The 26120-nt window shown below is 41.9% G+C and overlaps 1 protein-coding gene across 2 annotated transcripts in view; it reads right to left on the bottom strand.

Moving 5' to 3' along the window:
* The window catches only part of Esyt2 (extended synaptotagmin-like protein 2), a 93043-nt gene that overhangs the window by 59309 nt on the left and 7614 nt on the right, over window positions 1-26120 (bottom strand). For both annotated transcript variants that reach the window (XM_065443758.2, XM_065443760.2), the window contains exons 3-11: window positions 25301-25438; window positions 17063-17139; window positions 12920-12986; window positions 10771-10860; window positions 5983-6038; window positions 4522-4642; window positions 3884-3983; window positions 1704-1774; window positions 1510-1595 (exon numbers count right to left, since the gene is read on the bottom strand). In XM_065443758.2, coding sequence (XP_065299830.2) covers window positions 1510-1595; window positions 1704-1774; window positions 3884-3983; window positions 4522-4642; window positions 5983-6038; window positions 10771-10860; window positions 12920-12986; window positions 17063-17139; window positions 25301-25438 — 806 coding nt within the window. The remainder of the gene's footprint in view (window positions 1-1509; window positions 1596-1703; window positions 1775-3883; window positions 3984-4521; window positions 4643-5982; window positions 6039-10770; window positions 10861-12919; window positions 12987-17062; window positions 17140-25300; window positions 25439-26120) is intronic.

The raw sequence follows: 26120 nt of genomic DNA, 5'->3' as shown, positions 1-26120 counted from the left end.
GTTAAGTGAAAACGATGCACGCTGTAGGGTACCATGTTCATATAACACCATTATTATTATATTATGATATATTGTGACCCACAGAAAGAGAGCAGTGCTCATTAGTTTTGTAACACCAGCATTTATTATTATCCTTTGTGAAAGGCCAAACTTTGACACTTCAAATATCTCTATTTCTGCTATTAAAGGAGTACTGACACCAAACTTTTGGGGCTGTGTTTCATTAGCTCAATCAGTAGCTATTCAACCAGTAATCAGGCTAAAGAAACTCATTTGCTCCAGCGTGTGACGACTGTTTAGTTATATATGCTCATATCTCACGACCAGTCACAGTTTTGATTTTGAAGAACATGTGGTGCCCTGTGACGTAAGAGACAGGCTTGCAAACAGCGATGATCACATGAGCGCACAGACCTGTGACGCAGGCTAGCACACCGTCTACCATGCCATCTGTGCTCCTGTTTCGTCTATTAGTTTGGTGGGAAACCTGAGCATTGCTACGACATCCTATAATGCTTCCTTGCACGAAATTTACTTTGCTGAATGATCCCGACATTAGAGAGCTTTAACCACGTTCTAGCGCGTCTGCAAACTTCTTGCCATTTATGGTTTGCTAGGTAAGTGGTAAGGTGTACAGCAGAAACAACACAGATACTGCATCACCAGATGTTGCTACCAAACTAGAGAGCACAGAAAACTAATACTACTGCAACTTGCATTATTCTACCAAATTGTTGGCATTGATAGCAACACAATCGTTAAGGTGCCATACTTTTATGATAATTCTCTTCAACAATAACACTCACGCTACAAAAAAAAAGAAAGAAAGTAAAAAAAGGAATCTTGATGCATTGTAGTTGAGCAAATCATCACGAAATGTCACCACCAGCTTTGCTACTGCTGGGCATGACAGCAGCAACCTGTTAATTCATAAACGGTGAGAAATTTGCATGTACGCTTCGTGCGCGGTCAGTACAAGTCACCCAATGCCAACAGTGCTGAAGCATCTTCCAAACAGTGAGACATGCCAATTCCACTGCACACTACCAAAATCAATCACAGAAACTCGTAACGTAACACTTTTCACAAATAGGATCTATGCTGACGACTACATCAACAGATGCTAAACTTTCTGATTCGCCGCTCACACGAACTTCAAAAATAAATTAAAACTAAGCTGTATTTGATATTGATACTTTACAGGGGATGTATATGAGCTCGCAGCAAAGTAATCTGCCAGTTATTTCAAGTCAAAATTTTTCTGTTGATGCTTCTTTAATGAAGCAATTTGAAAAATTCTTACGATATATTGTTCCTCAGAGGGCACATAACTTCCAGTGTACAACCAAAATTTGCTATGGGGCCTGGTGTGGGGCCCTTTAAAGGTGCAGAGTGTGCAATGGGGTTGTTCTGCAGCAAGTCAAAATTTCAAACACTGAAGAAGGTTTCACAGTAAACCTACACCCTAAAGGGCATAGTTAAAAGATGTGTGCCCTATTACTCACACACCTGCCCAGGAAGTCGTCTTTGCTACTCTGGTCCTCATCCATCACCTCAATGTCCAAGGTGGCACCAGGAATTTGGTAGATGACAACCTGAAAGCAGCAAATCATTTCAGACCAATCAGAGGCCAACGCGCTTCACGCTGGTGCCGGTACACAGCTGAACCGAGACAAGCCAAGCCTGCTGTGCGGGCGACTTGCCTCGCAGTAGTAGTTCCACTTGGGGTTCACGGTGTTGGGGATGACCTGTGTCCGGAACTCGTGGGCACCAACTGGAACGAAACAGGGCACTCAACAGGTGCACCAGCTTTGCAGTGGGCCCATTAACACCTTGAACATGGCAGACAAACCTGCCTAGTCCCCAAGCAATGTTCTCATGAACATCCGAGCCATGTCGCTGTATACACAAAGGTGGCCCACACTATTGTTCAATAACGCCTAGCATGTTTTCTTTCAGCTTGATGAAGTGCCTGCCATTTCTTCCCTCGACTACTTTTCATCACTTGTATCATGCTCATTTACTGCCAAGCAAATGTTTCACCCAGTGACCTGGGTGAAATTTACTCATTTTATTGCACCATCCAATCCTCTGCTGGCCTCAACTGTCTTTCTCTTCCTTTGGGAACCATTTCATTACTCTAACATGAGCATATAACTAGTGAAAGCCACTAGTTATATGCTCAATGAATAACACGGGCATCTCCTCTTCTACCTCATAATATCAACCAGAGCTACATCAGTTTGCTCTCCAATACAAACTGCCCTCTTCCAGTCTTTTAATATTACGTCTACAATTTTTATTTCCATCACTCATTGCCTGGTGCTTTTCAAGTCTCTCTCTTATCTTGCAAGTTTCCGCACCACACGTCAGTAATGGTACAACACTACTTTATTAGATTTGTGCATGTATAAACCCGTAACCCATGTAACCTCACAGCCAACTTTCTTTTCATGTGCCGACCTGAGGAAGTTGTAGCTCAGGGGCTCCTATCTAAATACATGGGAAAGGAGAAATCGTTTTTCTCGACAACTGCAGCACCGAATTAGATAAGGGTTGTTGCATTTAAAAGAAAAAAAGTTAAAACCTAGTGACTGTTGGTAGCGAATATTCAATTTAGACTGCTAATTTTTTTATAAATATAGTTAAAAATTGTAAATTTTCAGAAGAGAAAGCTGTCATGTTTAGAACTCTGTAACACAGCAAAGGAAAACGGCACCACAATTCTGTAAATTGCATCCAATATTACATCTAAAGCGGACAAATTTGGTGTATTATACATGACTCTCGAATGTACGACTAATATATTAGTAGGACATTTGCAAAACCCTTGTGAACTATGTATCAAATTCATGAGATATAAGTTATTATATCTAATTTATCCGCTTTGGGTGATCTAATGGATGTAGTCTACACAGCTGCGACATCTGTTCTTGGTGCAGGGCTAAGAATTTATGACCTTCCTGCTTCTTTTCTTTTCAAACTTGCGAATATGTCAAAATACCTTTTAAAAAGTTGAGGCCTTAAATCAATATTATGCTTCCAACAGTCACTAGAATATAACCTTTTCTCTCAAATGCAACAAATTTCATTAACATCAGCCCAGTGGTTACCTCAGAAAAGCGTTTCTGCATTTTCACCACCATCACTATCATCATCGTTATCATCATGATATTTTTGTCCACTGCAGGACGAAGGCCTTTCTCTGCGATCTCCAATTACCCCTGTCCTGCGTCAACCAATTCCAGCTAGCCACTGTGAATTTCTTAACTTCATCACTCCAACTAGTCTTTTGCCGTCCTCCACTGCGCTTCCCTTCTCTAGGCACCCATTCTGTAACCCTAATGGTCCAACGGTTATCTAGCCTATGCATTACCTGACCTGCCCAGCTCCATTTCTTTCTCTTACATGTATTTGAATAGGTGGCATTGGAGTGTGGCCCGAGCTGAAGCTTCCCCTTAAGCAGTGCCTAGGGCAGAATCAAGAATGTAGAAATCTCATAATTGGTGAGTCGATAACTGCAAATAACTCTGTTCACATGCAGCAGGTTCAATAGATTCGTGAGGCGATGCTTTTTTTTAGCACCAAATGCATTTCACATCTTTCTTAGGAAATGTTTAGAAAATGGTGTAGGGTACAGTGCGAATCTATTATGATTTGGTGCAAGGGTATCCAGTGCATGATTTTAAGCCACAAATGGCAGCATGCAGCATGGATATGTCTGGGAGATCAGAGTCAGAAAACCACGCAAGTTAAATACTGCTTGCACTTTGACCTTTGAAAGCGGTGCAATAAGAAGTTTGAATGCTATTAAGCAACCTGTGTATACTAGTAATTTCACAGTATTTGGGAGAAATGCCAAACTGGAGACTCGTCTGCTCACCAGTGATGATGGCATAAGGATCCGATTTTCCCAGGCCTAGCATACCAATGTCTGCCTTGACTAAGTCCTTTGCTGCCACGACTTCAATCCGAAGGACACCCTGGAAGCAAAGCAATGGGCACATTCTGTCATGTGAAAAAAAGAAAATGCACAGACATAGTATGCAGATATGCAAAAAGTGGACTCAAGATTACTTTGCAGAGAAATATCAGAGACATGGATAGAGAAGGTATGTAAGACCTATTTAATTTGATCAATTGATTGATTGATTGATTGATTGAACTTAACATTTCCAAGCAACATCTGGGTGCTGGCTGGATTTTGAATACCTCGAGTTTTTTAGCATGCTGCTAAACATGTACGAATAAACATTTTTGCCTGCTGGAATGTGGCCTCTTGTCAAGAGCCAAACCCAAGACCTTGTGCTTATTAGCAAATCCCCACAGCCACTGCGACACCTTGGAGGGCACACACTACTGCTAGTAACATAACGAGTGCTCAATTTTCATGAAATCATGGTTACAGCACAAATCGCAAATTACAGAGAGCTCTGCAGCGATACATAGACATTAGAAAGACAGATGCCTAAGCAACACCTGTGTGTGTGAGCAAAATTCAAAACCACTTGAGAAGCTTACGCAGGGCAGAGAGTACCGCAGTGTCTGGGTTGAGACGTTCTCCTGAAGCTTGACTGAATACTTGTTTGGCAGCACCATCATGGCCGCCACTTGGTCGGAAACGGCCTTCTTCAACAGGTCACTGTGGTACACAAGGAAAGTGCATGTGCCATCTGAATTACAACACTGTGAATCAACAAAAAGCAGCATCTTCACGCTCTGCAGCATCCTCATGGCCATATTCGACAAATCAGTTTAAAATTGCTCCGGCAGTCACAATGGGGCAGTTGCAAGACTTCTTCAAAGCTGCGTCACAACAGGAGTAATTGGAGAAATGCCATCATCTTTCACTGGGCATCAACTATGGCTGAAAGCAGTGCAACATAACAAATGCTTGTTGCTTCCCATAACCCAGAAAGCCACCACACTACAAACAAGTGTCAAGCACAGCAATCCAAAACATGCTGGACCGCCCATGTAACCACACCACAGGCTGACAGACTGCCGGTTACTGTGCGGGAAACAGAAGATGACCGACACATAACAGTAGGTGACTGAAAGAAGAAGCTGCAGTGTTCGTAGAAGCGAAGCACAAGAGGCATTTCTTAGTGTCAAGCATGTTGAGTTGGCGAGCAAGAGTTTACGCAGAATAAATCAGTTTTCTTACAAATGGCTGTGGTATGTGCCAGTTAAGATATAACGATTATGATGATTAGCGCAGTGTATGTCTTCTGTTTTCTATTGTTCTTCTTGGTGCTGAACATGCACCGTTCAGTAACGAGCCATTGGTACAATAAAGTTCATCTCGCTCTTTCGGTGCTGTTTGAATCATTTATTCATGTATTTTGCTCAATCATTCCATGTTCACCTAAATAAGTTCGAACTCTAATGCTACCAAGCTGTCACCCTTTCAGGTGACAACAAATCCTGCATGTTGAAAACTTCATTTTGACACCTTTCTAGCATCTTTGGCATCATTAGATAAGTTCAGCTACAAAACAGAATTGGAATCCTGTACTTTTTAGCGAGCTCTGTTTCCTCCCCCACATATGGACTCAGTACCTGAATTCTCAAGTATACTTAAAGTTCAGGAACCATATTGACTATTTGATGCACACTACTTGGAAGACTGCCTCACCAGTACGAAAATTTGCCTAGTGCAAGTCATTGCCACCTAAAACAATGAAAGAGAAGTGGCTACATAATGACGTACTGGTTTCGCACCAACTCTTATTGCTCACAAATTTGGTGAGTAATAATCAAATTTGGTGCATAAAAATTAAATTTTGCGCATAATAATCAAATTTGGAGTGAAGGTCTAATCATAATCGCCTCAAGATGCATGATGCACAATCGAAACACCATCTTTTCCATTAGAGCTTCACATTTTTAGGAGTTTCCTTGGCTGATGCAATCCACACTATCTGATGATGGTTGAACAAGCCATTAGTGAAGCAGTTACAGCTAAGTTGACAAACTCACTTTAGCCCTGGAACTTCCAATACTTGTCCCAGGTTGGTCAGGGTGAAATCAATGGCCTGCACGGAGAGAGAAATCAAGAAAAAATATAAATAAAGTTCCCCAACCCATATCTGAGCTCATTGATAAACGATCACAAAACACGTGCAAGGGTTGCAAAATGCTACAAATGCAAACTCAGATATGTTTCATGTACTTTGGATCCTCACTCTGCCCTTCTAATAACAACATTTGAAGCCATCCAAAACTGCGCGACTTGTTTCATCCTTTTAAATTAGTCCCCGATTTGAGGTAACATAAAAGATTGCATGACTTGTTCCTTTTCGTAAAATTTACCACATCAATTATGACCCCAAGAAGTACTGTTTTCGGGACCTTACTACTACATCCCAAAGTGAATCGCTTCCAACTTGAGGTCCCCATCAGAAGCTGTCATACAAATCTTCATTCAAACTCCTCCAAGCCAAGCACAGCTTCCAGCTGGAACCTGCCTCTATTGCCGGCAACACTGGCCCATTATTTCCTAAAAAGTTATTTCGTAAACATACAGTAATTTTTTTCCTTCAACTTTAATGGTGTTTTGTGGTATGTTTACTCTTGCATAATTATGTTTTACAAGATTTTGTCAGTATTGCATAAATTGTAGTGCTGCATGTTGTTACAGTGTCACGTATGTGTACATTAAAACAGTATTTCCACTTTTGTTAGTGCTAAAATGAATGCTGTATTGCCTTGTTCCTTTTTGTTTTATCCAATCCATGTTCCTATTATGTCATCACATAATCATTGCAATGTTTCTTGTGCCATCACCTACTGCCAAGCGGGGGGGATTATGGGTCTTGTCAAGCGGCTGATTCCGCATACTTTTACCCACAATTCCTTCAAGGAGGTATTCCGGAAAATAAACTGAATTGAATTACCCTTTCTACCATATGGCCTCTGCTACTTGCTTTGATATCCTTTCCTCTATGTAATGCCCCACGTGACACTGACAGTATTGAAATAAACAAATAAATAAAATAACAAGACAAATAAACACACACACATTGAGAAAAGGGGCTCCCGGTAGACCTTTACATAACGAATTTAAGCTGAGCAGCTAGTATTTTAGTGCAGCATCGGTAAAATAAAATGACCTCAAAACTGGGTTTGCCATTCTCTCCATTAAACCTTCATCATACTGTTGTCACTGTGAGGCCAACTGCTCTCTCAGCATCACCTTCACCATATAGCAGGGAAAAAACAGCACAATGCCCACCACCGTGATAGAGCGTCACCTCAGCCCACCACCTACCTACTTGGCCCACCACCTCCCCGGGGGATCAAGCCAACATCCCTGCAGCAAGGTTCAGTTGGGATGATGGCTACACTATAACTGCACTACGGTGCAGCAACTGAGCATGGCAATTTGTGCAAGGCCTTGCGTTAAAGGTCCCAGGTAATTCCCCCTTTGCATTCCCTGGCATCACTGTCTGTTGCCTTCATGTGGTTGTGTCTGATGGAAAATCGAGCCCCTCTGTTCCCACTTCTTCTCGCTCACACAGATTCTTTGAGTCACGGCATATGCACATACATCTCAGAGGCTGCGACAAGCAGTAATGTCATGTTTGACAAAAACAACGCTAACCAAGACGAGGACGGAGAAATTCAGCTAGGTTCACACACAAGTGTCAACTCTCAACTAGAAGTTTGTTCGCAAAGAATACAAATACGTAAAATGAAGCTTAGAACGAAAGAAAGCTGAGCTCATTGGTAAGGATTTGGGTTAGAAAAAGTCGGGAATGCAGACATGGACACAAAAAGAGAGAAATGCATGATAAAAACGACTGTGTTGCCTGTTTCCCTCTGTTTTCTGTTTTCTCTGTTTTCTGTTTTCTAACATAAATAACTACATAAACAACGGAAGAGTTGACAGAGATAAAGAGCCATGCGTACATGGCAGAACAAGCCGGCTACAACAGGGGAGAAGCGTAACATGAGCTATGTCCTGCAGAAAAAAACAAAAAACAGGTGCGTCAAAAACAACAAACAAAAAGTAAAACATGAAAATCAAAAAATTTATTCCAGGGGCGACCCAATTTAGTGACAAGAATACTCTCTTTTAAGAACTGCAACTCTTTCCAACTAAGGGCAGCAGGTGGCACGCTGATGCATTTGTCCACTTTGCTTTCCATATTGAGTTTCCATATTGTCCCTGTTGTCCTAGTCGAAGGTCAGAGTTCATGTGTGAATCTACCTTGATTTCTTCGTACCTTGCCTTCGTTAATACTGTTTTTGTCAAGTACGAACATAACCAAGCTTGCCTAAGTTTCCTTGCTAAACCAATACTGTGGTAAACGTGAAGATGACATTGCGTGCAATGCTAAGAAGTTGTTCTTAAGAAGAGGTGGTGTTTTCTGTAAGAGCCTGCTGCTATCACAGTAACTTAGTTTAGAGTCAGAGGCATCACTTAGTACTGCTGCTTCTTCTTATTTCTTTCTTTCATAATAAACCTCGACATATCAAACCCACATTTCGTTAATTTCACAATATTACTAGTTTCATCATTTTACAGTTTACAAGTTATTGCAAAAGCTACATGACATTGCAAATCATGGCGCTCACAGGGTGGACGTAGAGATATCAAATTTTAATTTCTTTTCCATAATAAACCTTGAATTACCTTTTATTATTTTAATTTTCCAATATCACTTGCCTCATCGAAGACCGAATACCTTTTACAACAATTTTGCTAAGGAATAATACACCGCAGTTATTGCAAATATTGTGCAATGTCACAAATTAAGGGGCTACAAGGTGGATTTTGAAATAACAAATATCAATTCCATCTTTATTTTATTATTCAACCTAAGCTCTGTGGAAGATTACATAATTTATAGCATAATTAAAGGGACCATGAAACGATTTTGACGATTTTCTACAAATGTACTGAGTCGTTATACTAGGTCCTTCTGATCATTAATTGACACATCTAAGTGCTCCGCGTAAAGCGTGTAATTTATTATAAGGTTTTAAAAATGCACATCACTGCAGATCGCAGCACGCTGCTCGGCGGAATTTTAAGCCGCCCCTACCCATATGACGGAAATCGCCCATATGACGTCAGTGGGGCGAGCTATCCGACTGACTGATCAGGGCGCGTGATTGATAATTTTTCCAACGTTATGGTAAACAAATAATCTTCGTAATAGTTGGAATGTTAGTTCATTTGTTTTTATAAAAAGAAAGTAACATAAAGAGAATGCACAAGAACAATTTTTCAGTACGCTTCAGCACTTCCGGCACACAGCAAGTGTCGTCTGCTTGTGTTACAACGTACTCCATTTTGACGAGAGCTCCGCGGTCAGAGTCGGTCTCAGTCTTTTCGCGAGCACTATGATTCGACTTTGTTGCCTTGTGGACTGCAAACCTAGCGACTTGCAATATGTCAAGCTGCGACATCGTGTACTTCTGCAAGGCAGTATACGAGCGAACTGGCTGCTGCGCATCGGACTGCCGCTATCCGATCGGCACCAGGATTTGCGCGTTTGTGGCCGTCATTTTACACCGGAAGATTACCAACGCAATAACGTTTCGCAACACCTGTATTAGGGCAAACACAAGCGCAAGGGGACAGGGTCTGGTCGCTTGACTGTGCCGTAACGGGATGAGCCATGAGATGAGCAGAAGGGCAAATGTGAATGGTCTGCACGGTGCAGCCACCTGGTGGCACAGAGCTCAACCATACACAGTAGCAGCAACGAAGTGTATTCTTCTTTGCTGCTGGTGAGTATTTTTTGCAGGAGTGTAATCATCAACACGTTTTTATAAATGTTTAAAATGTTTTACGCTTAGTTAGAGCAATATTAGCACTTTGTTTGACTGGTTAAGCGCTGCGCCAACAAGTGTCTGGACCGTGCAGACCGATCAGGCTGCTCACGTACATCTACGCTAAAGTTCCTTCATCAGCTTGAGTTTATGCCTCCAATCATTTGCCGAAATGACCAACTTGCCTGTGGTTACCGGAATACCGGACACGTTCGGCGCTACGACAGAATGCTCGCAACGCACGCTGCTTCGATAGCTCTCGGTGGACGGCCAAGCCGCTAGCGGAGAGGTCTCGCGCGGGAGGGGGCGTGCTCCAAAACAACCGGAAGTGAACGATGTGACGTCGCATTGTGACGCAGAACCAGTGAAGGCGGAGCTTAGCGCCACTCGCTCGGCGCGCGAGTTCAGGAGGAAAAGCATGGCTAGGGAGGACGGTAACTTCTAATCGCTTGTAGCTCCATTAATACGTAACGCTTCACTTAAATTGTGGTGCGAATGTTCTACTTAAGCTGTACCCTACGCACCCACAAAATTTGTCTGAAGCATTTCAGGGGCCCTTTAAGTAAAGTCATCAAGTATCTGGTGAACGAAAAATATATAAAGCATTAAAAAAAAGACTGGCAGCCACTATTGCATGCAACTTTCTGTCTGCAAACAATGCCTGCGATTGTAGGAAAGCAGCTGCTGATCAAAACACGTGGCTCCGCGATTGACACAAAACCCGAACACAGCACTGTGGCAACATGGGTGGACAAAGCAGCCAGCTGGGAAAGTTACAGCACAATTTCAAAGTGTAGTGATAAAAAAAAAAAGAGTAGGCAGATAGGGTCAGAACCCCTAGAAAAGCTCCCAATCGCAGCCGCACAACCAGACAACAATACGCACAACTGGAAGCCGAACATGCCAGAGAAGCCATTGGTGACATTTAGCGACACACTACGCAAATGCCATCCACACAAGCGCTAGATGTCCACGTCTACTCACGGGAGGTCTGAGGAAAAACACAGTCACGCCGCCGACCAGGGGAATCTGCTTGGTGAGGGGCCGCATCACCACCCGCACATTGCCGTGTATCTGGAAGACAGGAATGAGAAGACAAGTCGACGCTCCAGCCAGTGGATCAAGCCAAGCCCTCGTGCTTCCCACTCAAGCAAGTGCAAAGCATTGCTTCCGCATTGCTTAATGATCATCTGCGAGTTTATACGACATCTACTCTTAATGTCCACCATCTGCTGCCTGTGTGCCTACAATGCCTATGCTCAAGCGAAGCATAACAGCACAACAACAGCATTTTCTTTTCGTTACTCTCAAGCACGATACAAATGTAGTGAAGCTATCATTGTCGCTTTCTTTTTTTAAAATCATTGCTAACATCATATTACCATACCTCCCACAAGCATTTGTTATTTCTGAACTGTTTTTGTTCCTTTCACATAGTATAGCTAATCACATTTACCTTTCTTTCTTTATCGTTTGAATTATTTGCCTTGTAACCCACATTGCCAGGCTCTTGAATGAGAGCAGCAGTATTGAAAAAAAAAAATAATAATGTAACATACCACGCACCTATCGCTGTAATTATCACTACACACTAACCTATCGCTATAGCCCCTTCAGTCATGACGTACACACTTGTCCACACAACTTGCTGTTGAAATTTCTGTCCAGCGGTGGCAAAGAACACTTAATTTGGCTCCATATCAGTTCAGCATGCAAGGTACTGCTAAAAACAACCACGCTGGCAAAGGTTAGACGGGACGTTCGATGGAATGCATTTCATTAGCAGTGGCGCAAGAATCATTCTTCCGTGCTTGTAATGCTTGCGTCCAATAAACAGCTTGTCCAGTGCACAAATCTGCCGTTCAACTCTTTCCATAAAAACAAGAAAAGCTATGTGGATGGATGTACGCTAGATTCGTATTTAATTTCCCTGTAGTTATGAGGTCTCACTAGAAAATGCATAAGAGATCATCCCACCCCCTCGACTTGACGTCAGTGGCGTCTGCAGTGCCTTGGGATAACATTATGTAACTCCCACACTTCCAGCAGTCCACCACAATTTGTAACTGAAAAGGGGATGTACAACCGAGCACACCCACATCCAGTTATGTAAACCACAGCTATTGCTTTGCGATAACCTACGTAGAGCACTCTGCTATGGAAGGCATCGCACAATCCAGCGAACTGCCATCAGGACTGGCCCACTGATATTTCCGATAACACTGTCCATGGTGTCGGGCCATGATAGATGCCCATTGAAAAAGGCTCAGTTGTGATCTGTCTTAATTTTTACTTTGACCCAAACTACCGATCAACTTGATTTATTTGATACTTTTTCATTACAGTTAATTTCTTTTGTCGCATGCTGTTTGTGCCTTTGTCACCCTGCACAGGGCTCTCCCAAGTTGCTCAACCAACGTTTTTCTTGATCTGCTTCTGTGTGCATATGTTTAAAAAAAAATAAGGGAGAAAGCAAACGAGAATAATGCTGTCACGCTAAAATGATTTCGCTGCAATGAAACAGTGGTGTCATGTGACATAGTTAGGGCTAAACATGGCACATGATGCGTTTTTGTCATTACAGTCAGAGATCATCTGTACTAGTTACAGCACCTGTCTGTCTTTTGACAAATACTGGCATGCGCTCGAAATTGTCTGAAGTAGGATACAAAGATGAGCTAGTTGGCCAGCGATCACCATGAAAAAAATAATGCGAGAAGCAGGTCAAGTGACAAGCACAGTGCTGACAGTGAAACATTGCTGCAGCCATGTCCTCTCACTTGTCATGTGTCTTACACTTTTTTTTTTTTCATGACCAAAATCATCTACTGCTCCTTGCGAAATGTGCAGAACACAAATAAATCATAAGGGAGGAGGACGTGTTGAGAGGCAGCGGTAAATTTTTTTTAAACACAGAAACAGCAACAAAAACCACGAAGGATTGTGATACTAAACATCAGCACATACTAAATAGGAAGCATTTTATATTCAATTGCAGACATAGGATGGAGGGTCCTTCTCTTTCACTTAGTCGCAACATCACACACAGAAGGAAATGAATTCAAGACCACCCAGAGTGAGCGACCCAACCGTAGCCATCCAGCCATGTGATGATGTGGTGTGCCTATTTTACCTGCAGATCTCGAATGCCAGCCTTGAAGCCTTTCACTTTGATCGTAAACTTGCAGTCACCGGAATAGCTGTAAAAGAAAAAGAAAAGAAAAAATGAGGGGTCACACAACTGCTACAGTCATCTTTAGTACAGTCGAACACCACTTATAACAATACCAGTTCTAACAGTATATTGGATATAACAGTGAGCAGATGATGCGCCATCAACTTTTGTTTGTGTTTTATGGTAAATTAAACTGCTTACTGCAATGCTCCTATGCCATATTATTGGTTATAGCAATTGAATCTAGCTACTGGGTGCGTGCATTGAAAGAAAAAAAGTTACAGTTTCACCCAAAAGGCGAAGCATTGATTGCGACAGCAAATTATTAGATAGCTATACACAGTAAGGCTAGTAGTTTTATTAGATTTCTCGCTGTTCTCGCCACCCCTCGCAAGCACGATAAGTCGGCACGCACCCTCCCCGCCTGCCTCCCCTGTGCACGCGAGATCAAGCCACAATCCTCTGCTCAGCCTCGCATGCTTTCCCTCCCATTTACAGCACGCGGCGCTGTGCGACCGTGAGGTTATTGTGCTTGAACATTAGACGGAACTTCACAGCCACAACAACAGAGGAAATCCACCTGGAGTGTCCACCTAACTGTGGTTGCAATTATACAGCGTAATAATCTTGACCTTGAGAGAGATGACTGGCACTTTTGAGCAGGTGCGATCAGCCCACGTGCCAGCAAAAGAAGCCAGAGTGCGAGCCCACAGTGTTTACGCGAGATCGTGGCTTGGTAAGGACACTGGCTTCATGCTCGCATGACACGTAAATGCCACGTCATTTTGGGACGTCTGCTAAAGACGTGACACTTACCATATTCTGCAGTTGAGTCTTGGCCTTCGAAGTGAAATTATCCAGAATTCATTATAACGCAGAAAATAGCAGCATCAGCTTTTTGGGTGTCTGTAAGTGGTTATGCTCAGATGACTGGCTGCAAATATTGCATTGGGATCAAACGTCTAAACTCTGCGCAAAGCATGCTGTCTTGGCACAGTGCCAGTAAAGCCATTGCACGTAAACACCAATCCATCTGGTGCCACAGCACGTGAAAGTAACTGAGAATATTACTGGCAGGATTTTGTAATGTTTCCATGTGGTCTATGTGTGGCCAGCGGGATTCTATTTTTGTGATTTCATTTATCTTGAAACTCCACTTAACTCAAAATGTTTTTCTGGTTTCTACAGTTTCAAGATAACGGGGGTATACTGTACTTATTAGTCTAATTAAAATGTCTGATTGTCTGTCCCTTCTGTTTTTTTCCTGCGACCCAGTTATAACAATTATCGGTTATACAAATGATGTGATTTTCTTTGCACTTGAATATTGTTATAAGTCGGTTAAACTGTACATGAATAAGTTCCGACTACCGTCTCATCAACTGACACAAGCACTTAGCTTGTATCAAAACACAGAGGCACATTACTGCCGAACAGTTACAGTATGAAATACGTGTTTAATCTGAATCGTAGAACTTGAAGCTGAACTTCTAACTGTGTTCCTCTGTGCTCCTTTGTCATTAAGTTTGTTCTTACAGTCCCACCTAGTGCATCAAAGTCATGGATAGTCAAAAGTCAACTCTGAAAGAATTCTGCAAGCTTTCTTTCTATTTACTTTTGCATTAATGCATTCCGTAATTGTGGGTTCCTTACTATTTCAAATGCAGTAAGATCTCAACATTTCTACACTCATTTAGTTCAGAAAAGGAGATAATCCAGATTTGCTCTCTGGTCCCAGCAAGCATATGCATTAGGTATTTAATGTCATCAACTCTCATTAGTTCGGAAATACTTGGCTGTGCACCAGTTAAATTGGACAACGCTCGGAGTGTGCTGCACATGGTGCACTGCAAATAAATAACACAAAAAGGCAAAAATGGCACTGACGTCCAACCGAAACAATGTGCCAGTGTCTGCATTGCCATTGTCATCCGCAGGAACTGCACCACATCGTATTGCTACCTGGAAGTTCACATCTCCACTCACCTGGACTACCTGAGTGAATATGTACCAGAAAAATGTTCGAGATAAGGCAGTGCAAGGCCAATGTGTATTGAGACGCTTATCATGCGTATAACCAGCACAACCAGTTGGAAGTGATGTGTGGACCATGGAAGGCGGTGGTAATGCCGGGACTAACATTTTCATTGGCAGTGCTATGTCTCTCTTCTGGAACGTGAGAATATCTTGAAAGGCAGCAGTGGGACGTGGGAATACCCGCAAAAAACGCACATATGATGACCCCAAGTAAGACGGTCCAAGGGGACCTGTGTTGATCTTCCTTTGAGGCCAGAGAGGCAGTGGCAAAGCTGAACTTTGAGAAACCCACGTGGTCCATTAGGGAGACGCAACGGGGACATTGTGTGTCTCTCATTCTTCTGCACATTGACTAAGAGGAAGAGACGAGTATAGGCGAGGGCACGGAAGTGTGCGATAGCCCTGCCTACACTGTGTAAGGAGAAGAGACCAACCAGCAACTGACCAAGAGGAAGGGCACCCAATCAAACACATCCGCAGCCAGGCGCAATGCATTGAGGCAGATGGATGGAAGAAAGCAGCAGAAACAAAATCTTCTCAGGCACTCTCATCGGGCAGAACGGTCTGACATATAAGAGAATATTTACGACAACACATGGGGTAACGGCTTGCTGGCTGAGGCCAAAGCAAGGGCACTGCGAACACGCAAGTAGGGAGCATGATTCACATGCAGCCAGCAGACAACATGCGCCCTCTGTAGGCAGCAGAAGAGATCACAGAGCGCATGATCCTTGAATGCCCCAATATCTGCCTGCAAACCCACAGGTCATCTTTGGCTACTGCTCTGGGCTTCAAACAAAGTGAGGGCAAGTCAGGACTTGTTGAGGACACGACAACAACTTGTTGTTGTCGCCTGAAGGACTGGTGGTAAGACTGTGTTGTGCACCACAGTTACCGATAGCGGTGTGGGCTGTGTCTGAAGGAACTGAGGGTTACCGGCCTTTATCTTTTCTTTTTTCTATTTCTTTTTGTTCCTATGTTTTATTCTTATTTTATTTCCAGATTTAATGGGCTTTACCATATTTAGATGTTTCTAGTAATTGTTTTGGCATCTTTGGCCTGGCTGTTCAAATTGCAGCAACCGGTTACAAAGGGTACGGCCACCACCACCATAATCACCGGAACAACAGGAACACTCTGTAGGTACACGCCACATCTCACACTGCATTGGCCATGTGCCTTGAAAACTGCATCGTTGCCCTCCGTGATTGCGTCAATGTATACTGAGCCTTTGTTTGTTTTTTGGTCATTCAATAATTTAATGTTCAGTTAATTAATCCGGACACTTTTTCTGGTCCCGAGAAATCCACATTAACAAGCTCTTACTGCATTTGCTTATGCCGCTTATTCTTTCCTGTTAATTGCAATTTTTCTCATACCAGTCTTTCCTTTTTAATTGTTTTGATATTGAGTTTTTTTCATCAGCGCTTAAATTTTGTTTCTGCCATTTCACTCAATTCTTTATATTCTTTTATTTCGGATATTTCTGGCATAAAGTTCCAACACATTCACTGACTATCAGACCTCCTTCGGTATATCACACCTTGCAAAAGTTGCAATTCTCTCATTTTTAACCAGTTTATTACAGTTTAATTTGACCTGCTGGTACATATCAGCTTGCCAGCAAATTGATAAAAGACAGCGGGTGCCAATAGCGATGGGCAATGAAATGCCGTGCGCTTTGGAAATAGGTGACAAGTGCGACCCGAGTGCTTTGGACAGGTGGCTTCCCAGGAATGCAGAGGACAACTTTCACACTGAGTGAACACATTTTATCCTGCTCTGCTCACGTGGCCACTTCAGTCTCTTGTACAGACTGCGCTGGCTATACGTTCAGTTACTCCGTCTGCCCAGTTTTCATCATGGCTGCGAAATTACACAGCTTCACAAGGAACCAATGAATTCTCACCAAAAGCTCAGTGTGAATGAAAACCGACAAGAAAACAGTGGATTTCTCTTTTGTAACACATCACACCTGAGCCAAAGCGCGACAAAAGAAACAAACGTGATCAGCACACTTTCTTGTTCACAGTTGGAAATAGCGGAAAGCAATACTGCACTCACAACAGCTCCATGTCCATGATGACCTCATTTCTCGACACATTCTCCTTGTACACTTTCACTCCTCCAATCCTGGGAGGCTGCATGACACGAAGAAGGCACGATGTTAGTGATATGTGAAAACAATTGTGCAGGCCCTTACCAGTGATTTGCAGCGCAGTCTAATGGCAAAGGTAACACTTAACTGGTCTATGGTGTTGGGCTGCTAAGCACGAGGTCGCGGGATCGAATCCCAGTCACGGCAGCCGCATTTTGATGGGGGCAAAATGTGAAAACACCTGCACACTTACATTTAAGTGCAGGTTAAAGAACACCAGGTAGTCCAAATTTCCGGAGTCCCCCCTCCCTGCGGAGTGCATCATAATCTGATCGTGGTTTTGGCACATAAAGCCCCATAATTCAACCCAATCTAGTTAGCTAACTGGTATTCCAGTGCTTACAACAGCTCAATTTTGCTATGAAGGCCTAAAGAAGAGTCTTTTACCATAGTACATCTACACGCCATCTGAAGCACATCTTCCCTGTGAAGTTGAAGAGATGTTCAAGTTCCAAGTACTAATTAGATTTTCCCTTTAATAATGAATAGTACTGTATGGTGGGCAAATACAACAAATGGATGTAGGTGACATGGCTACTGTGAATCTTGCTCATATTTTCTTTGCTTTCAATTCGCACTATGTTAGTGTTTATAACAGCGAGCCCACAAAGGTTAGGATGTGCAGCACGGACCGTTAAAGGGTTACATGCAAAGAGTGACGCTCGCCCACCTTAAACTGGTAAGACTCAACCATTAGAAGTACAAGAACGAAAAAGTTTTTTGGGCTAGAATTGCTCTCTCAACTTTTCAATAAAAAAGTGGCTCCAGATCCACCTTCAAGGGAAATATGGTAGCGCGATTCAAAGACGGGACAAGAGAAGACGCAAAGGGACACACACAGCCAACAACAACAAGCCCACATTGCAACCCTCGTGAACCAGATCCACCACCATATTTATTACCTTGAATTAGTATAGGCCCGTGCAAAACTGCCAACAAAACTACATAATGCTACATTTTGCACGCACTAATCGGCTCAAGTTTTTTTTTTTTCCCCAGGGACGATGTGTGAATGGAACCGGTTTACTGAAGCAGGAGATCAGACTGTGAGACAAAATTATTGTGCTTACATTGCTCTGGTCCTTTTTGTTGTGCATCACATTTCATATTTCTTTGCATTGACCTGGAGTCCTCAGTATGGAACAAATAATTAATAAATAATAAAAGCATCTTTTCTGAACTCTGCCCATCCATTTGGCAAAAAAAAAAAATTAAAGGGAGGGGGCTGACCTATACTGGCAAAAATTAGGCCAAGCTTTCCTTTTTCTTGCATTTTGCACTGAAATCTCAGCATTGGCATTGACATCACCAATTTCAAAAGATTTTCTGATATTTGGGCCAGGCGAGAATTCTTGAAACTTACTAGGTTGAGTCATAGGCTCGGTTATAATGCAATGTAATCCTTCTTTACCAACAAATAATTAATGTGACCAGAACAGACACTGTCAAAATTTGTGACAGCGTGGTGAGGTGGTGCAAGAATTTCAGTGCAGCGTCGCCATCACATCTTGTGTACTGACTCTTTTCTGGCTTCATAAGTTTCCCTTCATTGCCAGAGTGGCTGTTTCACAACTACAGAAGCGCCATTTATGGATAAGGCTTAGCTTAACAGGAAAGCTGTTTCTCAGGAGCTGCTATCTATTTGAAACACATGGCAATGAAAAAAAATTATTTTCTCAGCATCCATTGCACCAGAAGAACTTCAGTTTGGCCTAGCTGGTGTTTACTCCATATCACATCGACCGCAAATAAAGACGGGGACAGCTGAAGAGAACACAAAACGACACGGGCGGTGATATTTGTGATATCCATTGCACCGAACTCGACTAAATTTGTCGCATTTAAACGAGACCTAAAGTATACTGACTGTATGAAGTAGATTTTTAATTTACGCCGCCAATTCTTTGTTTTATAAAAATCATTGAACATTGCGGCAACTGCAGGAAACGAAACTCTCAAGTTTACCACTCTAACTCTGCAATGAAAAACGACATTGTCATTCTGTAAACTGCCCCTGGTGATACACCTACACCAGACAAAATTGATGTATTGTACACCACTCTGTAATATATGACTGAGTTGTGAGTAGGGCTCCTGCAAAACTCTTGTAAACACTAAGAATTTGTGGGGATCACATGCACCCATTTTCTCCCGCGCACTCACGTCATCATGTTTGCATGTTGTGGATGCGTCGAGAGCCGGCATAGACACGGAAAAGGTGCACTACGCCCTCTCCCTGTTCTCCCTCTCTCTCGCGACGCATGCCCACCCTTCCTCCCTAACTCAGGGGAAAGGTATAAAATGTGCGAGGAGGACATTCTTCTAGCAGATGTAAAAAGGTATAAAGAACATCACCAGGGGAGCCTCGCTCTCTCTGGCACCCAAACTTCGAACCGGACCACTGACGTAACGGATACCTGCCACAACCGTGAGTGACATTGTTGCCCAACTACCACACGCAACAAGGCAAGCCTATTTACTACCTATTACAGAGCAAACTTTCCCTATGCAAGTGTTACTTATTGCTCGCAGCAATAAACATTGTTAGAATTGACACCACTGGTTATCTTATTTGCCTGAACCCGACGTAGCTGCGATTACACGCGCTGCAGGTTGGGGAGTACTACGGAATGACTGTGTGTGGCTAGACCCGAAGCCTTGAACCCTAGCCTCACGCAGAGGCTAGGGTTCAAATTTCACATAACCCCCACAAATTTCACATAATCTTAAACTTATATATAAAATTAGTGAATTTCAGGTTGTTCGACAGGTGCAGTTTAAAGAACCGCAATATCTGTTTTTGATGAAGAGTTGCAGCTTTGTAAACCTCATGCTTCACTTTTTTTAAATTACAGCAATTTTCATAAAATATTTGAGGCCCTAAATCAGATGTATGCTACCTACAGTCTATAGAGTTCTGCATTATCTCTAAAAAGCAGTGAAATTCGTTCAAATTGGTCAAGTGGTTGTGGGATGAGAGCATTTCTGTGATTCACGTGTACTTTGAATAGGAAAATTGGAGTTGGCCTTGATAGGCAGCTCCCTCTTAACATTTAGAATGACAGACAGTTGAGCTAGTTGTTAGGAGTTCATGCTAGAAAACAGTTAGGGGTGCAGACGCACACACAAGAAAGAATGGACAACGGAAACACCACTGTTTATGTTCTCCGTTAGTGCCTTCTTGTGTCCGTTTTTACCCAAATAACTTTTTTCCAACATGAATTCCTCTTGATATTCCACAATGGGCTCCCTTTAAGTAGAACCTCTCACTCATGGTCTCGTCCAATTTTTCTATTTATACACATGTGAAACCCAAAAATGCTATCATCAAACAGATGAATTGATTTTTTTGATGTCTGCTGCATTTCAGAGAGGAAGCCAAGTTCTACCAACTGTTTGAAGTGACATTTTCAATTAATTCCAAAGAAAAAAATATTGTAGCACAGAATGGACATCCTTTAACATATGCAATGAACACATATATCCCAATTTTGTAAATTCCATCTGTTACATGGTCTAAAGTAAAGAAATAAAACATTTTTATACAGCTTACATAACATGATTACAGCATTTATAAAGCTTTACTTTTTCTTTTTTTATACTGCTATCTACAAGTTATTCAGAGAACTGTATACTGTAGTATATACTTATCAATTTTGTCCGCTTCAGACATTGCAAGAAATGAAGTTTACATAGTTGTAATATCATTTTCTTATCACCATATTAGTTGCTAACCTGATGTTTAACATTATTTCAAAATTTTCCTATGTAGGGGAATTTTCTTCAAAGAAATTGATGAGCCTAATTAAAAAAGTTCTCTCAACAGCGGGTAGATGCTATCTTTTCCTTTTAATTGTAACAATCCTCACCAAATTTGGCTCAGCAGCTATTGAGCAAGACAATGTCTCCATTATTGTATATATATAAAATCTGCTGCTTTAAATCGAACATTAGACTACAATAGAATTTTAAGCATATATTCAGCCATAGTAAAATATTCAAAGAAAGAAAAAAATGTTTTCCCATTGAATACCCTTATTTTCAAACAGAATATACATTTCAATCCCTATTTCAGATACGTTTAAGAATGGATAGTTTGTAAAAATCAAATAAAAATACGGAGCTTAATGACCGAAACCAATTGGTTATGAAAGGTGCTGCTGGGTGGGGCTTCAGATTAATTTATCGTGAACTCCGTGCGCTTCTTAAACATGCACCTCATATATTAGCACACAAGCTTTTTTCGATTCTGCTCCTGTTAAGACTGCAGCCAGCCACCGTGGTTGCAATCAAATCAGTGACCTCCGACAAGACATCCATAGTTTGTAAACAAGTTTCATCCCTCATGTACACGTGTACTGAAAAACACCGATGCGCTATTCTAATGCAACCATATGATGCCGCAGTCAAAAGGCGTCTGACTCAGCGTGTATGAATAAACAATTTCTTTTGCGCTATGCAATCACAAAGCAAACCCTAGGAGCCAGCTGGGGGAACATTACTTACACACTCACAGCACAATGGATAGAGGTGCTGGGGCCAGCTGTTGTGAAAGTCATGAAGCAAAAAATAGAAACTAACAAAACAAGATGGTTATCCTTGGCTGAGCTAAAAGAATGTATAAAAGCCGGCCCAGAAATCGTGCATGCATGAAGCGAGTAATTTCAGCTGGGATAGAGATTTAATTAAACAATGTGAAACAGTAAGCTATGGAAATTGAGCTAGTAGACGCATCAAATAATCTTGCGGGAGGTGTGAGAAACATATCAAGCAAACTACCAGCAGATGTACCGCTAACAGTATGATGAAATTTATGTTTTCAACTTCAGATACAGTTGAAGTGGTCTACATTCTGATAATTAGGTCCACTTGCTATGCAATTAAATAATGAGCAAAGGAATACTCTACACAAATAAATAAACAAGTTCCACAAAGTAGGTGCTGCTGAAAATTTCACTCTGAATTGAGAGACAAGGGAATAAGGCACAAAAAATGCCAGTATACTATATAGTAAAGCACAACAAGAGATGCCTATTTATTATGTATATTTTTACAGCAAAGGATGTGCTACAACAATTAGAACTATCATATACTGGGGTTTTACATGCCAAAACCACAATTTTATTATGAGGCATGTCATAGTGGGGTACTCCCAATTAATTTTGACCCTCTAGGGTTCATTAATGTGTAATAATAACTGCAGAAAGTTAGGAGGCAAGGCTGTGATCAATCATTAAATTTCAGAAAGGCAGCTTGTCACCTGTCAACCAGAGTCATAACGAATTAAATTCATCACAAGCCTCAGTAAATCTTTAGTACCGTGTCAGCGAGAAATCTGCCCAATTTCTTGGCAAGTACAGAAACCAGGAATACAATAAGCGAGTCCAATTAACTGACCATCAACACTTCCATTCGAAGTTGTAGCTCATATATTTACATATCTCATACTTATGAGCGCACATATCTGATTGAAACATAGTAAGCAAAAAGTGAAGCCTCCCTGGCATCTGACAACCAATATTTATTATATTACACAGCCACTTTTTCCTAAATCTGCGTTCTCAGAAGTTTACGCAGCAAGAATGATTTCTCAGGGCAATGAAAGCTTGCAATGCTGTGTTGCAGCAAAGAAACAGACTGCAGAAAAATAGGATTAAGTTAAGAATTTCGAGAGAGTAGCACAGCAAAATACACACTGTTTTCACAGGAACCACACAAGGCATAGCAGATGGGCATGATTTCACATGCCGCAAGAAAAAAACAGACAATTCAATTAACCAATTACACATTTTTTAAAAATCTAATATCACACAGCACATAATGCCTCAACGACAAATTGATAAGACCGTAGCTGGACAGTTATCATTAGAGAAACCATAAACAGTACTCCTCAACTTCAACTGCTGAAGCTGATACACCTGATGTTCCCTGATGGTTTTGTGTTCCTTGGTGATGCTGAAAATTAATACTAAACCAATCTGAACAAGTACTGTTTTGAAGTGCTTATTTTTTATGCATCTGAAGAAAAAAGCATTGATTATTACTGCAGAAAATGGAGGCAGAAGATTCCTTCTTATTTTTTTACTTTTTATTTCTTCACAGAAATGTCTGCACCGGATGCACGATGTGACATCGTGCATCCTAAAGCTAGTATAATGTTGAGAGTTGGAGCATTCTGGTTCAAGAGAAGTTACAGAAATTTTTGTCTTTGAACTTCAAACAGCAGAAAATATTGGTGCAAAAAAAAAGGAGTATAAGACAGACAAAAGATCAATGACAAATAAACTAGCCCACAAGGTGTTGTTAGTGAAAGTTGCTAGGCTGAGCCGTTGGTCCCTTCAGAGTACCACACAGTCCATCTTTACAAGATGGACAGTTAAGTATGCACTGTCAAAATCCATAACATCAAGACAGGTTGGTGCAAGGAATCAAGAGTGACATCACCACCCGTCTACTATTCTTGCATCTTTCCTGGCTCACTGAGCTTCCCCTAGTAACCTGTTCACTATTTCAGAAGCACAGTTAACTAATAAAGCTTAACCTAATAGTGTTACCTAGGGTCCCCTATAGGGCCAAAGGCATATTTCATATTGCATTGAGCAGCTGTGAAATTACGCCGCAATTGTTATGCAAGAATGCTGGAGGACATGTTACACACCCACTGCAGCCTCTCTGTCAAGAGCATTGTGTGAGACAAGCTAGCCCGAACACAACACTCTTATCTTTGTGTCTTCAGTCCCAGCATTGCAACTAGGCCACACAAGATTAAATTCCCCAGTGTGCCCTGCCCAACAGTGTGCCGTGGTATCTTATCTTACTATAGTGCTATCTATAAGCCCCTGCACCAATGGGATAACAACAAAAATTCTTTAGAGCATGAGCTCCAACAGGCCAAGCAGGAGGAAACAGAGGGAGGGGAGCTTGTCCATGAGATGTGGTGCTGGTCAGGGTTCCCTTTGTGCGAGGAGAACTGTGGCACTCATGGTTGGGAAATGTGCTATCTGCAGGAGCGTGGCATGTACTTTGCCTAAGTTTGGGTGTGGGGCTGGGAAGTTTTATGCCGTCGGAGCGATGGCACTGGAACGATTGGGCTATTGCGCGGCTGCCTGAACTCACGAGGCCATTGTTGCAGACGCAAAGTGCGTGCAAAAGGCATTTTCCGACAAATGTTAACTATTACGTCCACTCGGGGAGACAGATATAAACGGCACTCAGAGCTAAACCACTATACCGATTAGTGTGGTTGTTTAGGTGAGTGCCTAAATCTAAGTACATAAGTGTTCTCACCTTTCGCCCACATTAAAATGCGGCCGCCGCAACCAGGATGAAGGGGTCAAGAACAAAATATCAAATATGACTATAATAATTTATCAGGTATAATAAAAGTCTGAAATGTGTTTCGCCAATATTAGCATGTAATGAATATATATATACCTATAATAAATATCAGATATAATGAAGACATTTTCATCCTGGGTGCAACTTCGTAACAAAGAGGTTCGGCTGTATCAGCCACACACGTTTGGTCTACAAAGCAAACCACCTTCCTGTCTCTTAACATTACACCTATCTTTTTAGCATTTAATTGCTTGTTGCTATTTGAGGTTCCTCTAAATTATCTTTGTTGTCCTATAAGTTTCAGCCTCAAAAATTAGTACCAGTAGAATGCCCAGATTGTATACCTTCTTTTTTAAGAACAGTGATAAGCTGCTGTTGATCAATTGAGAAGGAGTATCTGCACTACTCAGCTTGAAATGAAAACCCGGCAGTTTGACAAGAAAGCCCATTTTCCCAACCAATGATGCATTGGGCATGTTTATGTTAATTACGCAAGCAAATCTGGCAGGAAAACGTTGGGCACACAATAATAAAGAGAATATGTACACACACAGGAATCAGAACCTGTACTCAAAAAAAAGCTTCTTTTATTTAACTAGGTCAATGTTTTGTCATCGCCACGGTTTTAATTTCCGTGCTCATCCCTCACGCGTAGCAGGCACATAATGCCACCCAATAGAGAAAGGCTCCTACCTAAGGGATGGCTCATGGATAAGGTACCCACGAATAATTGCCGGTGCCGAGTGCGCATTTCCAAAGCACAAGATGTCAAAAGTGTCCGAGCTGCGGACAGAAGGCAAGCTCACCACGTCGCCCAGATCAATCTTCTCGAACTTGAAGCTGCTCAGGTATGCGGGCAGGGAGGAGCGCACGCTCGGTTCAATGGTCTCGAGAATGAGGTCCTTGACGTAGTCCCCTACAAATGGCCAGAACTGGCACAGGATCTGGAAACAACAAGGTGCGGGGGGTGTGCAAGAATTATTATTCTTGTTTTATGCATTGTAGTCCCAAGGAACCTATCACATGTGCGGCAGCAGACAGAAGAGCAAGACACGTTAGCACAAATGCAGAAACTTATCCACTCCGTTTCACGCATTGCAGGCAACGCTACGAAGACAAGACACATGTCCCTTACTGCTTGCACTCACAATCAAAATGTAGTGCATCACATGTGAAAGACATAAGTATGTGTCACATTAAATCACTTAAAATTAAGCCTGATTAAGTGTAACCTACAAGCTTCTTCATCGTATACGGGATTGTAGTACAGGGTCATTTCGTTGCCGAGAGGTAAGAAATGCATTGAATCCTACGGGCGTTCGCTGGGGATACGAAAATATTTTGTTGTTGTGGGATTTCATTATCGTGGACTTCGATACAGTTTACTGTTCTTTAGTAACCATCATAAATCTTCCTGCGGCATACCAACCACGATTGACTTCAGCAAACTGTCCAGAAGCGCCAGCCACTAAACGAATTGTGCGTTCTTTTCGTTTTAATTTGCCACAAAAAAACTATGAAACAATCTAACACACAGTATCAGTACAATAGCATTGCTTCCTGCCTTCAAATAAATTCTTCGTACATTTGAACTTAAATCGCAGTAACGCTCAAAACATTTCTGAC

Source organism: Dermacentor albipictus, chromosome 4, assembly GCF_038994185.2.
Source record: "Dermacentor albipictus isolate Rhodes 1998 colony chromosome 4, USDA_Dalb.pri_finalv2, whole genome shotgun sequence".
In the NCBI taxonomy this organism is placed as follows: domain Eukaryota; kingdom Metazoa; phylum Arthropoda; class Arachnida; order Ixodida; family Ixodidae; genus Dermacentor; species Dermacentor albipictus.
This window is presented reverse-complemented; position numbering and strand designations above follow the sequence as displayed.